Source organism: Orycteropus afer, unplaced genomic scaffold, assembly GCF_000298275.1.
Source record: "Orycteropus afer afer isolate SDZICR_OR568_19922 unplaced genomic scaffold, OryAfe1.0 scaffold00077, whole genome shotgun sequence".
Classification (NCBI taxonomy): domain Eukaryota; kingdom Metazoa; phylum Chordata; class Mammalia; order Tubulidentata; family Orycteropodidae; genus Orycteropus; species Orycteropus afer.
Window position 1 is genome coordinate 11,137,664 of NW_006921664.1, and position 21,400 is coordinate 11,159,063.

Genomic DNA, 21,400 nt, shown 5'->3' on the forward strand with positions numbered 1-21,400 from the left:
TGATTTATTTCACTCAGCATAATGTCCTCCAGGTTCATCCATGTTGTGAGATGATTCACGTATCCCTCATTGTTCTTTAATGTAGCATAGTATTCCATTGTGTGTATGTACCATAATTTGGTTATTCACTCATCCATTGATGGACATTTAGGTTGGTTCCATCTCTGCTATAGTGCATTGTGCTGCAATGAACATAGGTGTACATGTTTCTTCATGCACTATCTTTCACCTCTTTAGGATATATTCCTAGTAATGGAATTGCTGGGTCAAACGGTTCTTCTGTTTTCAGTTTTATAAGGAAACGCCATACCATTTGCCACAATGGTTGTAACATTTTACAATCCAACCAGTAGTGAACAACAGTTCCAATCTCTATGCAAACTTGCAAGCATTTGTCATTTTCTGACATGTTGAACTCTGCTATTATGGCTGGGGTGAGATGATAACTCATTGTTGCTTTGATTTGCATCTCTCTAATGATTAATGATCATGAGCAATTTCTCATGTGTGTGTTGGTTGCCTGTCTATCTAAGTTATTCTTTAGGGCTGTATAGTATTTCATTGTGTGTACCACAGTTTGCTTATCCATTCCTCAGCTGATGGACACCTAGGTTGTTTCCATTTTTTGGCTATTGTAAATAGTGTTGCAATGAACCTGAGTGTGCTTGTGTCTGTTCTTGTCATGGCACTCACTTCTTTAGGATATATACCTAGTAATGAATGGTTAGATCAAATGGTATTCCTAATTCCAACATTTTAAGGAATCACCATACTGTTTTTCACATTGGTTGTACCATATTACAGTCCCACCAGCAGTGTATGAGAGTCCCAATCTCTCTGCATCCTTGCCAGAATTTGTTATTCTGTGTCTTGTTGAACTTTGCTACCAGTGCTGGGGCAAGATGGTATCTCATTGTTTTGATTTGCATCTCTCTAACATCTAATGATTGTCAGCATTTCTTCATAAGTTTGTTGGCCACCTGAATATCCCCTTTGGTGAAGTGTCTATTCATGTCTTCTGCCCATTTTTTAATTGGATTATTTGTCTTTTTGTTATTGAGGTGTTAGAGTTCTCTATAAAGTCTAGAGATAAGTCCCTTGTCAGATATGTCATTGCCAAATATTTTTTTCCAGTCTGTTGGTTCTCTTTTGACTCTTTTGGAGAAATCTTTGAAGCACAAAAAAATTTAATTTTTAGAAGGTCCCATTCATCTAGTTTCTCTTCTGATGTTTGTGCATTTTGGGTTATGCTCGATAGTCTATTTATGCCTTATATTAGGGCCCCTAAATTTGCTCCTTGTTTTTCCTTGAGGAACTTTATAGTTTTAGAGTTCACATATAAGTCTCTGATCCATCTGGAGTTAGTTTTTGTGTATGGTGTGAGGTACAGATCTTGTTTCATTTTTCTGCACATGGATATCCAGTTTTGTCAGCACCATTTATTAAACAAACATTCTCTTCCCCATTTAATGGATTTTGGCCCTTTGTCAAAGATGAACTGACCATAGGTAGATCGATCTATCTCTGGGTTTTCAATTCTATTCTATTGCTCTATGTGTCTGTCATTATACTAATACCAGGCAGTTTTGACCACAGTGGCTGTACAGCATGTTTTCTGATCTGGCAGTGTGAGACCTCCTAGTCTGTTCCTCTTCTTCAATAGTGCTCTGCTTATCCAAGGTCTCTTTCCTTTCCATATAAAGTTAGTGACTGGTTTTTCCATATCCTTAAAAAATGCTGATGGGATCTAGATTGGGATTGCATTGACTGTATAGATAACTTTGTGTAGAACTGACATTTTCACAATGTTCCATCTTCCTATTCACAAGCATGGTATGTTCTTCCATTTATGTAGATCTCTTATGGTTTCTTGAAGTAGTTTTTTATAGTTTTCTTTGTACAGGTCTTTTGTGTCCCTTGTAGGATTTATTGCCAAGTATTTTATTTTTTTGTTAGCTCTTGTAAATGGTATTGATTTCCTTATTTGTTTTTCAGCAATCTTTTTGCTGGTATAGAGGAATCCAACTGAATTTTGGATCCTGCCATGATGCTAAATCTCTCATTTACTTCCAGTAGATTTTTTACTCTCTTGGGTTTTCTAGGTATAGGATCATATCATCAACAAATAGGGATAGTTTGACTTCTTCCTTACCAATCTTGATGACTCTGATTTCCCTTTCTAGCCTTACTGCCCTGACTAGGACTTCCACTATAATGTTGAATAGAAGAGGTGATACTAAAGAATTTCTTGATCCCTGTGAAGTTCCTCAAAATTTTGTCAAGAGTTTTAAGATTTTGACAGATACTTATGAACTTGGACCAGTAAATTTATATAATCCATGACACATGGTACAGGGACCTGGGGATGCACAAAGGTGGACCCAATACTAAACCTACTGCCATCAAGTCTATTTAGACTGACAGCAACCCTATCAGACTGAGTAGAACTGCCCCCATAGGATTTCTGAGGCTGTAAATCTTTATTGAAGCAGACTGCCTCATCTCTCACCCATGGAGTGGCTGATAGCTTTGAACCACCAACCTTTTGGTTACCCACCAATACCTTAGCCACTCTACCAGCGGAGCTCCCACAAAGACAGACAAGAGAAGATAAATGGAAAAACCTGAGAAATCATTATGTGTCCAATCTAATGTCTGACGTGTACAATTCCTAACTCAGACTAACACTGTTGCTGCAAATCTAGTTGAATTAACATGGTTTACATTTCACAGTTCATGACAGAAGGAAACAAAAATATCTGATATACATATACAATGAACAATGTAACAACCACAGTCCTCGTTTCTACAACTGGTCTCGTGGTCATAGCTGATATTTAGAACTACCTTCTTCTACCACCCATTCCATATTTCCCTTGCCCTCAGCAAGCATCTCAGCTGGTCATGGTTATCTTCCTGGTGGGGTGCCCAAAATCTCCATTCCTGAATGGTAATGGCCACTAATAGTCATATCAGAATTGTGTTGCTGTAATTTTCCATTGACTTTAATCACAGGGCATAGTAGTACTAAGAGATGTTCTAAAGAATCTTCTGTATTCCAGACATATTCATTTTACCTCCATTATGTAATGTCAATCCAATTTCCCCTCGGTAATCAGGATCTATCACACCAGACAGTACAGTAATGCCCTTCTTTAATCTGTTGATCCAGAGGCATGAGGCAGCCAAAATGACCAAGTGGGATTCTTAACTTCCAGTTCAATGCAATTAGTATTGTGTCTCCAGGTGGGAGGGTTCCTCCTTTTGGGACTAAGATCTCCAGACACACAGAGAATACAGTAGCAGGTATAGGGAGCAAAAATTTTTTGAGTGGGTCACTAGAGATGTAATAGTGAGTGGTACCACTCCCGTTTCCACCCCTTGGTTCCTGGACCCAAGAACCTGGATATTGGAGAAACAGCATCATATACTGGATACCGGTTTAGAGCATACACAGCCTCCTGGAGAACATTGCTCCAACCCTTCAAGGTATTGCCACTTAGCTGACGCCATAATTGTGTTTTTAGTAGGCCATTCCATCATTCTATCAAGTCAGCTGCTTCAGGATGATGAGGAACATGGTAAGACCAGTGAATTCCATTGCCACATTTCATTTGCTATGAAGTGAGTCCCTTGATCTGAAGCAATGCTGTGTGGGATAGCATGACAGTGGATAAGACATTATGTAAGTCCATGGATGGTAGTTTTGGCAGAAGCAGTGCATGCAGGGAAGGTGAATCCATATCCAAAATAAGTATCTATTCCAGTAAGAACAAAACACTGTCCTTTCCATGATGGAAGTAGTCCAATGTAATCAATCTGCTACCAGGTTGCTGGCTGATCACCCCAAGGAATGGTTCCATATCACAGACTCAGTGTTGGTCTCTACTGCTGGCAGATTGGGCACTCAGCAGTAGCAGTAGCCACATCAACCTTGGTAAATGGGAGTCCATGTTGCTGAGCCCATGCATAACCTCCATCCCTGCCACCATGGCCACTTTGATCATGAGCCCACTGAGCAATGACAGGAGTAGCTGGGGAAAAAGATGGTTGGTTTCCACTGAACATGTCATCCTATCCACCTGATTGTTAAAGTCCTCCTCTGCCAAGGTCACCTTTTGGTGGGCATTCACATGAGACACAAATAGCTTTACTCGTTTGGTCTACTCAGACAGATCTATCTGCACACCTCTTCTCCAAACATCCTTGTCACCAATTTTCCAATCATGCTCCTTCCAAGTCCCAGACCATCCGACTAAGCATTGGCCACAGCCCATGAATCCATATACAATTGTACATCTAGCCATTTCTTGCGCCATGCAAAGTGAACAGCCAGCTGCATGGCTCAAAGTTCTGCCCATGGGGAGGATTTCCCTTCACCACTGTCCTTCAGGGAAGTTCCAGAAAGGGGCTACAGTGCCACTGCTGTCTGCTTTTGAGTGGTGCCTGCATATCACGCAGACCTATCTGTAAACCAGGCATTAGTTTTCTCTTCCTCAGTCAACTGATCATAAGGAACTCCCCATGAGGCTATAGGTGCAGACTGGGAGAGGGAAGGTAATGTAACTGGAGGGGGGACCATAGGCATTTGGGCCACTTCCTCAGGCAACTTGTGCCTGCAGGTCCTGCTTGAGCCTGATCTCTGATATACCACTTCCATTTAATGATGGAGTGCTGCTGTGCACATCCAACTTTATGACTCTGTGGGTCACACAACACCCAGTTCATGATGGGCAGCTCAGGCCTCACAGTGACTTAGTGGCCCATGGTTAGGCATTCAGACTCCACTAAAGCCCAGAAACAAGCCAAAGCTGTTTCTCAAAAGAAGAGTAGTTATCTGCAGAGGATGGCAGGGCTTTGCTCCAACATCCCAAGGGTCTGCGTTGCGATTCACCAATGGGGACCTGCCAGATTTCAAAGAGCATATCTATCTGCTATAAACACTTCAAGCACCATTGGATCAGCTGGATCATATGGCCCAAGTGGCAGAGCAGCTTGCAAAGCAGCCTGAACCTGCTGAAGAGCCTTCTGTTGTTCTGGGCCCCACTCAAAACTAGCAGCTTTCTGAGTCACTTGATAAATAGGCCAAAGCAGCACACCCAAATGCGGGATATGTTGCCTCCAAAATCCAAAGAGGCCCACCAGACGTTTCACCTCTCTTTTAGTTGGGGGGAAGTAAGATACAATAACTTATCCTTCACTTTAGTAGGAATATCTTGACATGCCCCACACCACTGGACCCCTAGAAATTTTACTGAAGTGGAAGGTGCCTGAATTTTTATCGGGGTAATTTCCCACCCTCTAGCACATAGAAGTCTCACCAATACATCTAGAGTCATCGATACTTCTTTCTTACTAGGGTCCAATCACCATAATGCCATCAATATAATGGACTAGTGTGATGTCTTGTGGAAGGGAAAGGCAATCAAAATCCCTAGGGACTAAATTATGACATAATGCTGGGGAGTTGATATATCCCTGAGGAAGCACTATGAAAGTATATTGTTGGCCTTGTCATCTTTAGGCAAACTGCCTCTGATGGTCCTCTGAAATTGGTATTGAGAAAAAGGCAATGGCCAGATCAATAGCTGCATACCAAGTACCAGGAGACGTACTTACTTGCTCAAGCAATGAAACCACATGAGGAACAGCAGTTGCAATTGGAGTCACCACCCAATTAAGTTTACAATAATCCACTGTCATTCTCCAAGACCCATCTGTTTTTTGCACAGGCTAAATAGGCAAATTAAATGGGGATGTGGAGGGAATCACCACCCCTGCATCCTTCAAGTCCTTGATGGTGGCAGTTAATTTCTGCAACCCCTCCAGGGATGTGGTATTGCTTTTGGTTTACTATTTTTCTAGGTAGAGGCAGTTCTAACGGCTTCCACTTGGCTTTGCCTACCATAACAGCCCTTAGTCCACATGTCAGGGACCCAATGTGGGAATTCTGCCAGTTTTTCAGTGTATCCATTCCAATCATGCATTCTGGAACTGGGGAAATCACTAAAGGATGGGTTCAGGAACCCACTGGATCCACTTTGAGATGCACCTGAGCTAAGACTCCATCAATAACTTGACCCCCATATGCCCCCATTCTGATTGGTAGGCCACAGTGACATTCTGGGTCTCCTGGAATTAGTGTCAGTTCAGACCCAGTGTCTAGTAATCCCCAAAAAGTCTGATAGTCACTCTTGTAAAAGGCCTCAGATCCCTTTGGGGAAGCCTGGGAGAAAGACTGACATCATAAATTTTTGGCAATGTAGTGGGTTCCTTCCTCGAGGGGACATGGGTTTGTAAACTGACTCAAGTCTGGGAACTGACTGAGGCACCATAACTCTGTATTCTGGTGATTAGATCTAGATTGTTTGTTCATTATGGTAACCATGTCCAACTTGTCTTTGTTGATTAACTGTTGACACTTGTCCCCTACTACGTGGGGTCTAATCAGCCCCATTGTAGTTCAGTGTCTTAGCTCAATTAGGGCAGTTCTCACTGTCAAATCTGGCTTATATAAAATACCAATCCCAGCAGTCTTCAAGGATGCTGGGGCTCCCTTCACAAATTTGTTCCTTACCATACTGGTGAAAGGCTCTCCATTTCTAGCTCTAGGGGTCTAATCTGATAAATCCATTATAACAGGCCAATGTCCCTAAGCCTCTGGATACCTTCTTCTACATTACACCAAGGTAAGTCTGGTACTTCAACTTGACTTAAGGTAGGCCACTGCATAATCCATGATTCAGTAAGCCAATCAAATAAACAATTAGATCCTTTCATAACCTCTCGAGCCAAAATATTGAATAAAGAATCCATATTTAGTGGGCCTAAATCAATAAACTCAGACTGATCCAATGTTATATTCCTTGCACTATTATCCCACACCCTCAGTAGCCATTCCCACACATATTCTCCAGGTTTCTGTCTGTACATGTTAGCAAAATCAAGTAGGTCTTTTTGGGTGTAGTACCAACTCCTCAGTCACACTTCGTATTTCACTTTTTGGGGCTCACTTGGACTTAACTTTAGTTATAGGTCTAGCAGCAACAATGGGTGGTTGGAGAAGTTTCTGAGAACATTCAGGAATGTCTTCCACGGCCTCTACCTCAGGCAATGACCCATCAGGAACATTTGGGCTAATCCCATCAAACTGAGGTAGAAGGGATAATCATTTTATAGTAATCCCTTCAGATGGGAGGGATTCAACAGAATTTACAGGCTCCATATCCTGATCTTCCTGACCATCTGCTCATATGTCCCCATTCTATGTTTCAGGATCCCATTTGTTCCCAATCAATGCCCTCACTTTAACTTGAGACACCATTCTGGGTTGGCAATTCAATTGGTATTGTAATTCAGCCACCTTTACAATAAGATTCTCGGTTTGGTTTTCAGCAATATCAGCTCTGTTACTAGAAGAAATAAGGCTTTCTTTCAGAGCACAACTGGAAACACTAAGGTCTTTTATGCAGCACTTGAGCTGTGCCTCAGCAGTCCTGAAATCATCTCACTCTTTTACCGCTTGTCTAACATAAGTAGGACCAACCAACCAGCTTCCTTATACTCTTCATGCTGACAAAATTGCAGAAAAGTATCAAATATGTGATCACCCAAAGCCTCACTTCTCAAAAATACTTGATCTGTTGGTGGTGCTATTTTGCATATTAATGTTGCCACCTCACACCACAGATTAGCAGGGCCCTCTTTACTAATGGAGGCAGAGTCACCAGTGCCTTTACGATTAATCAAATTGGAGAACCAAAACAGAATCGATGAGAATCAATTTAGGAAGCCCATCCTTATGATTTTGTCTCTCTAGAACCACTCTCAGTACCAAATGTGTTAGGCTGCATTCTCTAGAGAAGCAAAACCAGTAAAGCTTAGAGAGAGAGAGAGAAAGAGAAATTTATCTTTGAAAATGGCTCACACACTTATAGAAGCTGGCAAGTCCCAAGTTCTTAGATTAAACGTCAAGCTGGAGGCTTCCCCCAACTCACACAGCTGTAGGGGCTGATGAGATTAAGGTCGGCAGGCAGTATACCAGCTGTTGACTCCATCAAATGATGAATCTAAGATCTCCAGGCCGAACAGTGCATTGTTCACTCACGGACAGTTGCAGGCAGCACAACAGGATCCTGATTCACGGAAGAATGGCTCTTTTCCCCAGGATGTCCATAAATATATTAGAAGCAGGCCACACCCCTAGGGAAACTCCCTTTCAACCAACTGGCTGCTCAAAATATATACATCCAATTCCATCATGGGAATAACCCACATCCCAACTGCTTAAACCACTCAGAATTGTGGTCCGGCCAAATTGATACACAACTCCAACTATCACAATTTCTCTTTCTGGAGACTCTGTAAGAGAGTCCTACCTACATGACAGGGAGCTCTGGTAGCATAGTGGCTAAGGCACTTGACTGCTAACCAGAAGGCTGGCGGTTCAAACCCACCAGCCACTCCTCAGAAGGAAGGTTGGGCAATCCTACTTCTGTAGTGATACTGCCTCGGAAACCCAAGGAGGGGTCGCTGTGAGTCAGGGCTGACTCAACGGCACATAACAACAACAACAACCACCTACATGACAACTTTCATGCATGGGCTCTTCTTTGTTTAAATGTTGGAGTGTCAGAGGCCAGTGGACTTTGGTAATTTTAGGTATTCCTCTGGTAGCATAGTGGCTACGGCACTTGACTGCTAACCAGAAGGCTGGTGGTTCAAACCCACCAGCCACTCCTCGGAAGGAAGGTTGGGCAATCCTACTTCCGTAGTGATACTGCCTTGGAAACTCAAGGAGGGGTCGCTATGAGTCGGGGCCGACTCGACGGCACACAACAACAACAACAACAGGTATTCCTCTAAGCATCTACACTCATGCAGATAGCATTCATTGGACAAGTGATGTTAAAATGCCTTGCATTTTTAGAAGGACTTTGGTGTTACAGGTGAATCCTACAGCTAACTACCCTGGATGGGAATGGTCCTTTTTGCATGCCACTAACCAAAAGGTCAGCAGTTCAAACCCACTAGGTGCTCTACAGGAGAAAGATGAGGCAGTCTGCTTCCACGCAGATTCACAGCCTTGGAAACCCTATGGGCAATTCCACTCTGTATTATAGAGTTGCTATGAGTTGGAATTGACTCAATGGCCGTGAGTTTAGTCTGATTTTTTGCTTAATACCATGGTCAGGGACTATACAATTAGAACAGTCCATTCACAGTCCATCTACCACAATGGCCCAGATTGCTGGTGACATGGCCAATGGAATGGCTGCACAACAAAAATCATAATCTTTGGCAAAGGTAATACTGGACAATATAATAGCCTTGGATGTCCTTTTGGCACAACAAGTAGAGGTCTACACCACTGTTAACACCTCCTCTTGCTCTTGGATTAACACTACTGGAGAAACTGAAGGAGCTCTGGTGATGCAGTGGTTAGGGCATTCAGCTGCTAACCAAAAGGTTGGCAGTTTAAACCCAACAGCAGCTTGCTGGGAAAAAGATGAAGCAATTTGCTTCCACAAAGATATACAACCTTGGAAATCCTATGAGGTGGTTCTACTTTGTCCTGTTGGGTTGCTATGAGTCAGAACTGACTTGATGACAGTGGGTTTGGTTTTGGTTTTGAGAAAATGAACAAGATATTGCTAAGATACAGCAAAAAGCTATTTGGTTGCATTTATTCCCCTATTACTTCATCATTCTTTTTTGCTATCTTCAATTGGCTACTAAATAGTGCATGTTCTTGGTTGTAGCTTCTGTTGCAAACCAGGTTAAATATATTCACAATAATAATCATTATTATTGGAATTATAAAATGTGCTATATGATATACATCTACTATAGGGACTGAAAACTTCACTGCATCTCATGCTCAGAAGCTAATGTTTATCAGCACTGCATTCAGAGACCCCAAACTAGGGAAGCCTCATCACTTAGATTAGCCATATGAAAACAGGTCAGGCTGTACCTCCAATGAGGCAATACCCTATCCATTCCCCATACCTAGACCACCAAAGACAGCTGCTCAACAATAGCATAATGGACATATTGGAGCTGCTCAGCAACCAAGATACTGGTGGTCCACAACTAGGAGGAAAGGGGGCTTAAGGTTAAGCCACCCCTTGGGAGTAGCATATTGACAACTCTATGCAGAAGAGAATATGCCCATGAGTGTAATCAAAGGATGTTTTCAGAAATTCTTGATCAAAAAGAAGGAATGATGTGTGATATGAAATCAAAAAGGTTATCTGACCTAAGGTAAAATGGCTGAACTAATGCATAATTCACACAGATTTAAATCCTGTTGCTTAGGAACCAACTCTATAATTAATGTTTTCCTTTGTGGTCAGACTATGAACATGGATACTACACATCAGAGAGTCTGTAACCAACACCTTATCAAAACTCTTTGCTTCAGATCTCCCTAGATCATCTCTGGGTAAGGTAATTTTTAACCTGTTCTCGAAAATATCCATCATGTCATTCTCTTATGATCAGCTATGAAATCTCCTAAGACCACGTACCTTGTTACTATACCTTTTAGCCAATCAATGTATTCTAGATGTACTGATATAACCAATAATGTTAAAAATCACACTTCATTATGTCCTTTTAACTAACCTCAATTGTTGTAAACTAATCAGAATTTTGTATTTTGTAGTTCCTCATACAACACTATAATTATATATTTGTGACTCATCCCTTGGAGTCCTGGCTTCATTTGTTGAGGTTTCCACAATTCCCCATGCATATGATGTTCTGGCTGGTATACATCTCCTTGATTCTCCTTTGAGGGTTTCAAAGTCTTTTCTCTAAAGCAAAAGGCACACTTTTATTTTATCAAGGAATCATTCTGGAATTATCACACCTTCCTTTATAACCACAAGTTTGTGGGGGAAAAAAAATCAAGATTTTAAAAACTCTGGCTGAATTTCGCTTTTTGAAAATTAATACAGGTATGTGTGGCTAACATCCATGACACAGTCTGTGAAACTGGCGTAATGTGATTTGGACTCTGTGCCAACACATTAAAAACCCTATCGGAACCCACTTCCGTTCATGCTCATCACTCCTGCTGCTGCCCCACCGCTGGCGCCGCTCAGGAGACAGAGGAATTGGCAATGGCAGGAGCAGAGCAAGAGCAAGCCAGCAGGGAGGGAACCCAACACACTTTGTCCCACCCACTATTCCCCTAGCCCAAGTAGCAGGAGCAATCCCACCCAGAGAGGGCGCTCGCACCCAAAGCCCAAGAGCCTTCATCTAGCGCCCGGTCCTCTGCCTCACCTGCCTGTATACCACCACTACCCCAGGACTGCAAGAATCTGGGTTTGGAATTTTTAAACCCATTGAGGGTAAATAATACGCAAAAGGGGAGCTGCCTTCCCTTTAAAAAAAAGAAAGAAAGCCTCATGGAACTACGGATTTGCACGCTATTGGACAAGAATAAGCGACGCAAATCTCTATTTGCTTCCTAATCTACCCTCCCTTCTTGCTTCCACTTAACGAGAACTGACAGGAAGAGGGTGAAGTCCGACATTTGTTAACACAGACTCTCCACCAAGTTATTTAAAGAAGCACTCTGAAATACGGCCAAGGGTACATTAAAGTTAACTTCGGGTGCGAGAGGGTAGGAGAAAAAGGAGAGGCGAGCCGAGCGCCAGTTTGACCGCGCAAAGGGCCGGCCCCGCACCAGCGAGCGCTAGACCCCGGCCCGGCTTGGGGCGCAGGCGCTAGAGAGCTCGAGCCAGAGGCGGCCCGGAGAGTGGGGCGAGGATAGTCGAGGAGCCATGGAGCGAGGGCGCAGGAAGACGAGAAGGGCAAAGGGCGGGTACCAAGGGCAGCAGATGCTTCTCGAAAAGGCGGACGCTCTCCTCAGCGCCGCCTGAGGGGGTTGGCTGGGGCCGGGGTCCTATTGGCCACCGGGACTGTGTCTCGGAGGGTACCTGACTGCGGGCGGCCGGTCCACAGCCCCCTCCCGCCGTCCCGGCCGGAAAGCAGGCCGCTTCTCCGCGGAGCCGTGACCCTCGCCAGTGTCGCCCACATCGCACGCCTCTCAGATCCTCAGTCCCTGCGTGAGGGGAGAACACAGTGCGCGCGCGACACCCAAACGCTCGCCCGCAGCGCTCACCGGCTGGATGAGAGCGAGGGTGGGGACGGAGCGGGGAGGGGCGGGGCGGAGCCAGGGTGGGGCCGGATTTCAAGCCAACGGGAGAACATACGGTTAATTTGTGTTGACCAATAACCACCATACTTCAAAGATAACTACTTGGATTAAGTGTTTAGTCTTTATTTCTTTTCTTCTTCTTTCCGTCACTTAAATTCGTCCAATCTCCACCAACTTCACTGGCCCACTTACCCCGCCGTCCCATCCGGACAGTTTGTGATACCGGAACCAATGTGTTGCACTGCGCTGGCAGCAAGAGGACTATTTTGGTAAAGTACTACCAGTTTTCTGCGGAAGGTTCCTGCCGAGTTCCGGCGGGAGAACGCGGCAGTGGGGACTTTATCTTCAACTCCTGATATGCATCGACAGAATTTTCGACCCCCGACCCCTCCGTACCCCGGCTCCGGTGTTGGAGGTTGGGGAAGCGGGAGCAGCTTCTGGAGTACCCCGGGCGGGGGCGGACCACGGCCGCCCTCCCCTCGGGATGGTTATGGGAGTCCGCACCACACGCCGCCCTACGGGCCCCGGTCTAGGCCCTACGGGAGCAGCCACTCTCCACGACACGGCGGCAGCTTCCCGGGGGGCCGGTTCGGGTCCCCGTCCCCTGGCGGCTACCCTGGCTCCTACTCCAAGTCCCCTGCGGGGTCCCAGCAGCAATTCGGCTACTCCCCAGGGCAACAGCAGACCCACCCCCAGGTAATATTAATAGTCAACATTGGCTGAGCTCTGGGCTGTCTGGCAGGAACGGTAGTAATAATCCCTTCACGTGGATTATTTTCTTTAATCTTCGATGAGGTTAGGTACTATTGTTAGCCTTATTTTGCAGATGAGTAAACTGAGGCTTAGAGAAGTTAAGTAACTTTTGATTTCCTTACTAAAGCGTTTTTAACTTGTACATTCTGACTCTAGATAATGACTCTAATAATAAATATGGCCGGGTCTTGCTTTTAGCCAGGGCACTGAGAGTCATACACAGATTTCCTAATTCTCCTTTGCCAAGTGGGCCTTTCTAGTTCTCAGTAGCCTGGCTGCGAGGTAGGGAGTAGGAGGTGGATGGATCACTCATCTAGGATATAGGCTGGTGTCATTTTTTTTACTGCTGTCACCTTTTTTATTTGTTTGTCTTTTCTTTTTTCTAACTACACCAACTTTTGCTTTCCAAGTTTTCTCAAGAAAAAGTAAATAGGTGGTAGAAGTGGTTTATTCCTCTCAGTGAGAGAAAATACGGAGACAGCAGGAGTATTTCTGGTGTGTCTGGGCAGTACTGTGGTTTTCTAAGTGTGTGAATACTAAAGCAGCCCCACCCTTCTAAAGCTGAAGATAGGAAAAATTAAAAAATCATAGATAGAAAGAGTCTAGAAATTTTGAAGCCATAGGTTAAAAACAAGTTGCAATACTGTAATAAGAACATTGAACTAAAGGGAATGTGGACTTTACAATCAAACATGTTTGGGTTCAAGTCACAACTTTTAACCAGCATTGTATCCCCATGAGCCTTTAGCTGTTAAAAAAGTGCCAAGTATCTCTACTAAATGTTTTTTTAACTGATGATTTTTTTTCTAAAGGGTTCTCCAAGGACATCTACACCATTTGGATCAGGGCGTGGTAGAGAAAAGAGAATGTCTAATGAGGTGGAAAGTTATTTCAAGCCTTCAATGCTTGAAGACCCTTGGGCTGGCCTAGAACCAGTATCTGTAGTGGATATAAGCCAACAGTACAGCAATACTCAAACATTCACAGGCAAAAAAGGAAGATACTTTTGTTAACAATTCTGAATTCAGCTGGAAGCTTCATGTGTCAGGAACATTTTGGACAAATTGTTACTTTTGTTGATTAGGTTAAACCCTAAGATGATGAATTGGTAGGGTCTTGATATTTTTTATAATATCAAATATTGTTGGTATTAGAGAAGAAATATGGCAGGGTAATTTGCAGTATTTTGCTCTTTGGTGGTGCCTACCACAGTTTGGAAGATTCAGAGTTTCCATATATTTAAAACTTTTGATTATATAATGGACATTTGTCTTTTAATGTTTCTCTAACATTTTGAAATAAAACATTTTGCCTATCTATATTGTGGTTTTGTTGTATGCTAAAATTAGAATTATTAAAATAATGCTTTGTAAGCATAAGTCAATTGTCTTTTGAAGACTACTTTTTAAAAATGAAATAAACCATCCTTCGAGCTGTAGACAGCTTTTAAGTATTTGTTTCTAGGGAGAGAGGTCTGAAGGATGAAACAATGCTATATGATATATTCATTATAATCATTATTTTACTTGTTTTATCTAATACTTTTATAAAAGTGCACTGAAACTTGATTAAAAGTGACAGAAACCCACGTTAGCTTAAGTAAAAAGGGTATTTATATATTCATTTAACTGGACAGTGTAAGGATAGACCTATTTCAAACATAGCTAGATTGGGACGTGTCTCAATTTCTCTCTCTCTCAGGATGGTGTAGTCATTTTCTCCTGATGCCAAGGAAAGTAACTACTATTAGTCTCAAGTTCCCACCCATTGGAAAGAGAACAGATCCCAGTTCCACCAACCCCAGGGGAGACAGATTGACTATGCTTGGATCATATTTCTATATTCCTGAACCAATAACTAACCAAGAAAGTGGTGCTTACTTAGCTTGAATCACGAGCCTTTCCCCTGTGATAAGAGGGAGTCTGTAATTTTCAGCCCCACTAGGCCTACCTGGAATACAGAAATGGTTTTCTAAAAGAAGAGATCCCATATATGTGTGTATATGTGTGTATACACACACACACACACACACACACACGTATGTATTGGGAGCTCTGGTAGCATAGTGTCTAAGGCACTTGATTGCTAACCAGAAGGCTGGTGGTTCAAAACCACCAGCCGTTCCTCGGAAAGAAGGTTGGGCAATTAACTTCTGTAGTGATACCACCTCGGAAACCCAAGGAGGAGTGGCTATGAGTCGGACCGACTTGATGGCACATAACAACAACATGTATGTATATATCTATAGTAATGAAGAGAAAAGTACTAAAGGATTTTTTTCCCAATGTTTAAAACAAAATCAGGTCCTAAGACGTGATGGTTTTTTGGATGTTTTGAAGTCACAATATGATGAAAATGGAGGTAGTTAAGTTTTAAGTATTTCTAGAAATGTTGTTACCCAAAAATGAGAGTTACCACTTATTTGAGCCATACCCAGTTCTGTTTGTTAATTAGGGCTTTTGAAGACACAAGAAAATGAGAAGGGAAGGGTTTTGGGTGAATAAAAGCTCTGTGAGAGCCAGAAGTTTGGAAATTCTGTTTCTATCATTTACTAGTTGGATGAGTTATTTTACCTCTCTATGCCTCAGTTTTCTCATTTGTAAAATGAGGAAATTAATAGTACCTTTGTTCTAAAGGTGTTATATTTTGAATATTAAATAGGTTTATAGATGTGAAACTTGGGCCAGGGCCTGACACATTATTAAGCTCTCAATAAATGGTAGCAATTACTTTCTGTCTCTCTGTCTCCCCAACCCCCACCAGTATTCTCAGCTCTTAGAATAGTGCCTGGAAAATAGACATGTAGAAAAATATTTGGTGAATGCAGAAATTCTGATTATAATTAGTACATTATAAATAATATATCTACATACTCTCTTGTATATTAAAGAGGAAAGGTTTTATGTGAGTGTTCATACTTGGAAGACAAATTCCAATCCTCTAATGGTTTATGTACATTTATTTCACTATATAAGTGTAGTATTAAAAAAAAAACATGAAATTTCTTAACTAAGTTACCAACATCTATTTCCAGAGGTCTAGTTTTTCTGAGACCATTTTGTCCTCAAGGGCTACATTACTATATTGCTTTGGTTGGTAGCATATATAGTTAACCAGAGTTCTTGTCACTTTGATATTTTGGTTTATTTCTCTCAATAGCCTGGTTTTTTTTTTCAAATATGAACTTGAGTAAAAGGAATAAAATGAAAGTGATTGGTTTTTGTTGTTCCGGAATACACATTTTTCTTCCATAGGAATGTGAAATAATTTTGTTAGAAAAATTTATAGTTAAATATGAATCTTAAAAATTTAGAAGTATAATCTAGGGCAGAATGTTCAAGTGAGTATTCATATGCTGAGGAGTATTCAGCTTTCCAAAAGCTACTTAGGCATGGATACCTTTAAGGAATCCAGATCATCAATTCTCATATATACTCTTTGTTAAACTAATTTACCTAAGAACATAGGGGTCCTGTCATCTGTCCTCTCTTCCTTTTTCCCTTTCCAAATCACCCCTCTCCCAGTTGCCTTTTAAAAGAAACCTATGGCAGATTGTATTTATTAAAAGTGACAACAGTATTTCAGGTCCTAACATACTCTTGCAGAACTTTGCCGCTGTATCAAGATGTGGACTTCTGTCCCTTCTCCTTAACTCAACAGGATCTTTTTCACTGACCTGACCGAGCGAGTATTGTGGAAGTTAATGCTGCATTTTTGTTATGAGTGAAGTGTGGTGTTAGAAATTAGTTAATATTGGTTCATGTGGAAATACTCAGAATTTAAATGTGTTGTCCGTTGGGAAGATAGAGTGGTGACGGTTTTGTTTAATGACCTTGCCTTTTTTGTCTCCATACTATTGTCCAAAAAAAAATTCCCCTGAGAATCCTGTGAAAAGAAAGCAAAGAGCATGAACGTAACGTGAAGGGACGGGTACCTTATTTTTAGGCAACAAACACCTGGTAAGGTTCCTTGCCTCGTCTATCCTGAAATATTCAAGACTGGTATAAAAGCATAATGGGAATTAGGGAATTAGCTGTGAAACAAACTCTGTTATTTTCATTTTCAATAAGAATGAAAAGCTTGATAGTGTGTCTCAGTCCCTGTCTCAGTAACATAATTTGCATGATTTCAAGGAGGAAAAGTTCCATTTTTACTTCTGATAATCCTAACCCTAGCAATGTTTACTTCTGACATATTAAAAAAGTTCCATGTTGACTTATGTTAATATTTCAGAGGTAAGTTTATGGTTTCATACTTTCTGAAACATTTATTAAATTCCTAGGAGAGAAGTATTTTCATTAAAACTTTGCCAGTACATTATTAGATTCTATAAATCTATATTAACTTGTTATGTGGGCCTAATTGTCACACAGTCATTTCTCTGTTCTTTCCATTTCTTTCTTGTACTTAGATTTAAGTTAACAGAAATACATTGTGCACTTTAATTACACATAGTAGTTATTGTACCTTGTATAAGCTAAGATTCACCATTATTTTATATACCACTTGGGAAAATCTGCCAATTAAATTATGACAGGCCATCTATTATAAGATGCATCCCAGTTTCAGAGATGGCAAAATGTATGTCTTAGCTTGAAGAAATAACGTAAGTAGTACTCTTAAGATCGGGACATATCCTTACATGCAGGAATAAGGAGTAAATATTCCCAAATGTCAGCCACTCCTCGGAAGGAAGGTTGGGCAATCCTACTTCCGTAGTGATACTGCCTCGGAAACCCAAGGAGGGGTCGCTATGAGTCAGGGCTGACTCAACGGCACATAACAACAACAACAACATTCCCAAATGTAGTCTAGGATACAGTGCATTTAACTTTAGAAGATTACTCAGTAGGATTAATTTGTCCTTAGGTATTCTGTTCTAATTCTGTAAAAAAGCATAATAATATATTTTTAAATCATGAGGTAGAACTTTTATTCTACAACTAGGCCCCAAGTTAGGAAGGGGTTCCATTCCAACAACTCTTTCACAAGTCTGTCCTGATGTCAATCAAATACCTCTGTTTTTGTTTTGTTTTGTTTTCATTATTATAGCCTTTCATTATCAGTATCTTTATAAATTTGATTTTGAACATCTGCAAGCAAACATCTGAGAATAGTAAAATCAGCAAATTACATGTTATGACATTGTATGTAGTACATATTACTAACAATAAGGTATACCAAAACAAAACCCCAAACATGGTCATTCAGTGCAGTTTGTCATAACTCAAATACATAAGTCAGAGACTACTTCTGTTTATAATTACTATCACAAAAATGTATGTGGTTCAAACCCACCAGTCACTCCTGGGAAGGAAGATGGGGCAATCTACTTCCATAGTGATACTGCCTCGGAAACCCAAGGAGGGGTCGCTGTGAGTCGGGTCCGACTCAATGGCACATAACAACAACAACATCACAAAATGTGTGCAGTTTCCAATTTTATAGTGTTTTTACTCAATTTTATCTGATTTTACCTCCAAAACAAGGTGCTTTTAAGTGAAATAAGTTACAGATAAGTCTTTGTGAAATCTTTTGGTTAATTTCCTAAGAAATTGATAAGGAGAATGACTTGGACAACTAGTTCCTTTTCAATTCTAGTAGTTTTCAGCTCTTCCCTTTAGACAAAATTAACAGAAAATGCTCAAGTTATCAACTTAAAGATCATTCAAAATAATTTGTTAATAGATCAATTTGTGATTTTCACCATAAAACTTTGAAGGAGTCCAGGAATTGAGTTGTATTGCTATAACAAAATTATTTCTGTCCCCTTTTTACTATATATATGTATGAGGTTCCTCAGCACTTAATCTATATATAAAGTATAATAATAAAAGCATCAGGGCATATAGAAAAGTACAGCACCTTCCATCTCAAAAGATGTATTTTCAATAAAACTTTCATTCTGTCTTTAATAGTTATTGATTATGTTCTTTTCATCATTTGAATAATAATGATTCACAACAGGTTTTTAAACACTTGGAGATTTGTAATCACAGGAAATATATTTTATATAAAACATTTTATTCCAGTAAATAATGTTTTAATGCATTTTGAGAAACATAATGTAGAGTATCAGTAAAAGGTTTTAAAACATTGAAATACACTATATTGAGATAAAATTACATGAGGTGTAGCAGGAATATGAGTTGGGGCTAAAAGAAATAATGTAAAATTTCTTATTGAAGAAGAATTTGTTCATATTTTAAAGAAGTTATGGTGGATATCTAGTATCTAGAGTCTATTGGATACATTTAAAATAATGATGTAGTGATTTTAAACCTTAAAATACCAATATTTGCAATATTCCAGAAATGACCTCCTCTGCAAGATTTTAAACTTAGATAAAAAGTTTTCATCAACTTAAAAATGTATAAAAAGATATGTAAATTGTCAGAATTATTTTAGAAAATATGTAACCAATTATTAAAGATACCAAAACAGGGAAGAAAAGGGAATATAGTAAACTATGAATACAGGAGAAGTCAGGGAAGGAAGAAACAAAAGTAATGTAAAGATAAAAATGGTAACAATATGTCCAAATATGTCAATAATCAATAATAAATATAAAGTAAAATTTCCAATTAAAAGACATAAGAGTTCCAGGAAGATGGTAGAATAGGCAGACAAACTACACAGACCCTCTTTAACAAAGAAAAGGGGAACTACTTAATACAGATACATAAGATAATCCTGGAGCCCTGAGCTTTTAAAGGAAGGATACAGAAGTGGATTACACTCCAACTAGAAGAACCAGCGTGAAACCGAAAAAGACATACGGAGCTGCAGTCTGTCAGCGATTCTGATGGCTCGGACAGCTTGGCTGTTGCCAAGTGGAGTTAGGACATAACAATTAACCTAAAAATCGGCCCTGTTAGCCAGGGGCTGCACAGAGGACTAACTGTACTAGTGAATAAAAGTGGAAGCAGCAAAGAGAGAGACAGGCTGAGCTGTGGACTTTTGCCTGTCCAAAAGGCACAGCCATTTTGAATGTTTACCAGCAGTTAGACCATTTTGGATATTTAAAGTGACGGCATTCTCTCAGATTCCAGGGACCTAAGAATAGGTTCCACTTGCTATGGACCCAGTACATTCCAGACAGGAACAACTGAAAAAGTGCAATATTCCCCTTGTGGCTCTTATACCCCACACTTTCTTGGTGAATGGAGGTGCAGCCATCTCTCACTCCCACCCACCTTCTGTTGGGCAGGAATTCCATCTCAGTCTGTGTGCTCTGACAGCCTGGGTGCCCTGTCCTGCCCCAATTTTTTTTTTCTTTGTTTTTGTTTTAAAATTGTTACTATTTTTTTTTTCCTTTTTATGATTATTCTTTTATTCTTCCCAGGTTCTAATTTTCAGTCTTTTCTAGCTTCCCTGTTCCTGGTCCAGATTTTCTTCTTTCTTGCAATTCTCTCCATTCCTTGTTTTTATTTTTGCATTTATCCTGTCCTTTTCTTCATTATTCTCCTACCTCTTTTCTCTTATTGTGCCCTCCCCAGATACTGCAGGGTTTTTTTTTTTCTTTTCTTTTCTTTTTTTGTTGATTTCTCCTCTGTGTTTATGCGATGTGCTTGCTTTTACTTTTTTGATAGTTTTTAAGTCATCATTTTTGTCTATTTAAGTGGAAGACAGCAATCTTGCCAGTATGATGTAACCACACCCGCACCTCCTGCAGCTCCACATACTGAGTGAGAACCACCGCTTCCTTCACCAACAGGCCAACGATAAACAACCACCAAAAAAAATCTGACTCATCCTTCACTATTCTTCACAAACAGTTAATAGAGATCTAAATACAACAACGTCACAATGTCTTGGAGACAACAGCTCATCGGTCCACTCAAAGAAGCAAGTTAAAGCAGTAGAAATAAGGGAGCAGGATACACACTCAGACCACATCCCTGAGGAAGAAGCAGCATGGGAACTCCCTGATAAGGAATTCAAAAGAATTATACTTAGGTATTGTTAAAGGATTGAGAGAGAAATCAAGGAAAACACTGACACAACTTAGGAAAACAGAAAAAAACCTAGAACAATTTCAGAAGAAAGCACAAGAACAAAATGGCAAAATAAATGAAAAATTAGAAATGATACAAAATCTACAAATAGAAATCCAGAAGATTAATACTAAATTTTCAGAAATAGATAACACATTGAAAGGGCAAAGGAGTAGAATCAAATTAATGGAAGACAGAATTAATGAGATTGAAGACAAATACCTGAATACTTCTTTGGAAAGGGATCAGTCAGAAAAAAGATCAAAATAAAATAAATTCTAAGGTTCACGTGGGATACCATCAAAAGGAATAACCTACATGTAATCAGAATTCCGAAACAGGAAGAGAAAAAGAGAACCACTGAGAAAATTGTCCAAGATTTCTTGGAAGAGAACCTGCTTGATCGTATGAAAGATAAGAATATATCCATTCAGGAAGTCCAACGAACCCCAATCAGAATAGACCCCAAAACAAAGTC

At 40.6% G+C, this 21,400-nt stretch overlaps 2 protein-coding genes across 2 annotated transcripts in view; one reads left to right on the top strand and one right to left on the bottom strand.

Moving 5' to 3' along the window:
* Positions 1 to 12,051, bottom strand: part of SUGCT (succinyl-CoA:glutarate-CoA transferase) — a 1,528,177-nt gene extending 1,516,126 nt beyond the window's left edge. The window contains exon 1 of the mRNA XM_042780991.1: positions 11,952 to 12,051. Within this exon, the coding sequence (XP_042636925.1) occupies positions 11,952 to 12,051 (100 nt within the window). The remainder of the gene's footprint in view (positions 1 to 11,951) is intronic.
* A 478-nt stretch (positions 12,052 to 12,529) lies between these two features.
* Positions 12,530 to 13,938, top strand: LOC103197352 (M-phase specific PLK1 interacting protein). Its single transcript, XM_007941240.2, has 2 exons — positions 12,530 to 12,868; positions 13,738 to 13,938. The coding sequence occupies exons 1-2, from the start codon at positions 12,530 to 12,532 to the stop codon at positions 13,936 to 13,938; spliced, it is 540 nt and encodes a 179-aa protein (XP_007939431.1).
* The last annotated feature ends 7,462 nt before the right edge of the window (positions 13,939 to 21,400 follow it).

What these genes read in the sequence shown, in the direction of transcription:
- LOC103197352 (XM_007941240.2), top strand. Translation starts at nt 12,530, where the DNA reads ATGCATCGACAGAATTTTCGACCCCCGACCCCTCCGTACCCCGGCTCC. An exon ending in AACAGCAGACCCACCCCCAG is followed by an intron (nt 12,869 to 13,737) that starts GTAATATTAATA and finishes TTTTTTCTAAAG; the next exon opens with GGTTCTCCAAGGACATCTAC.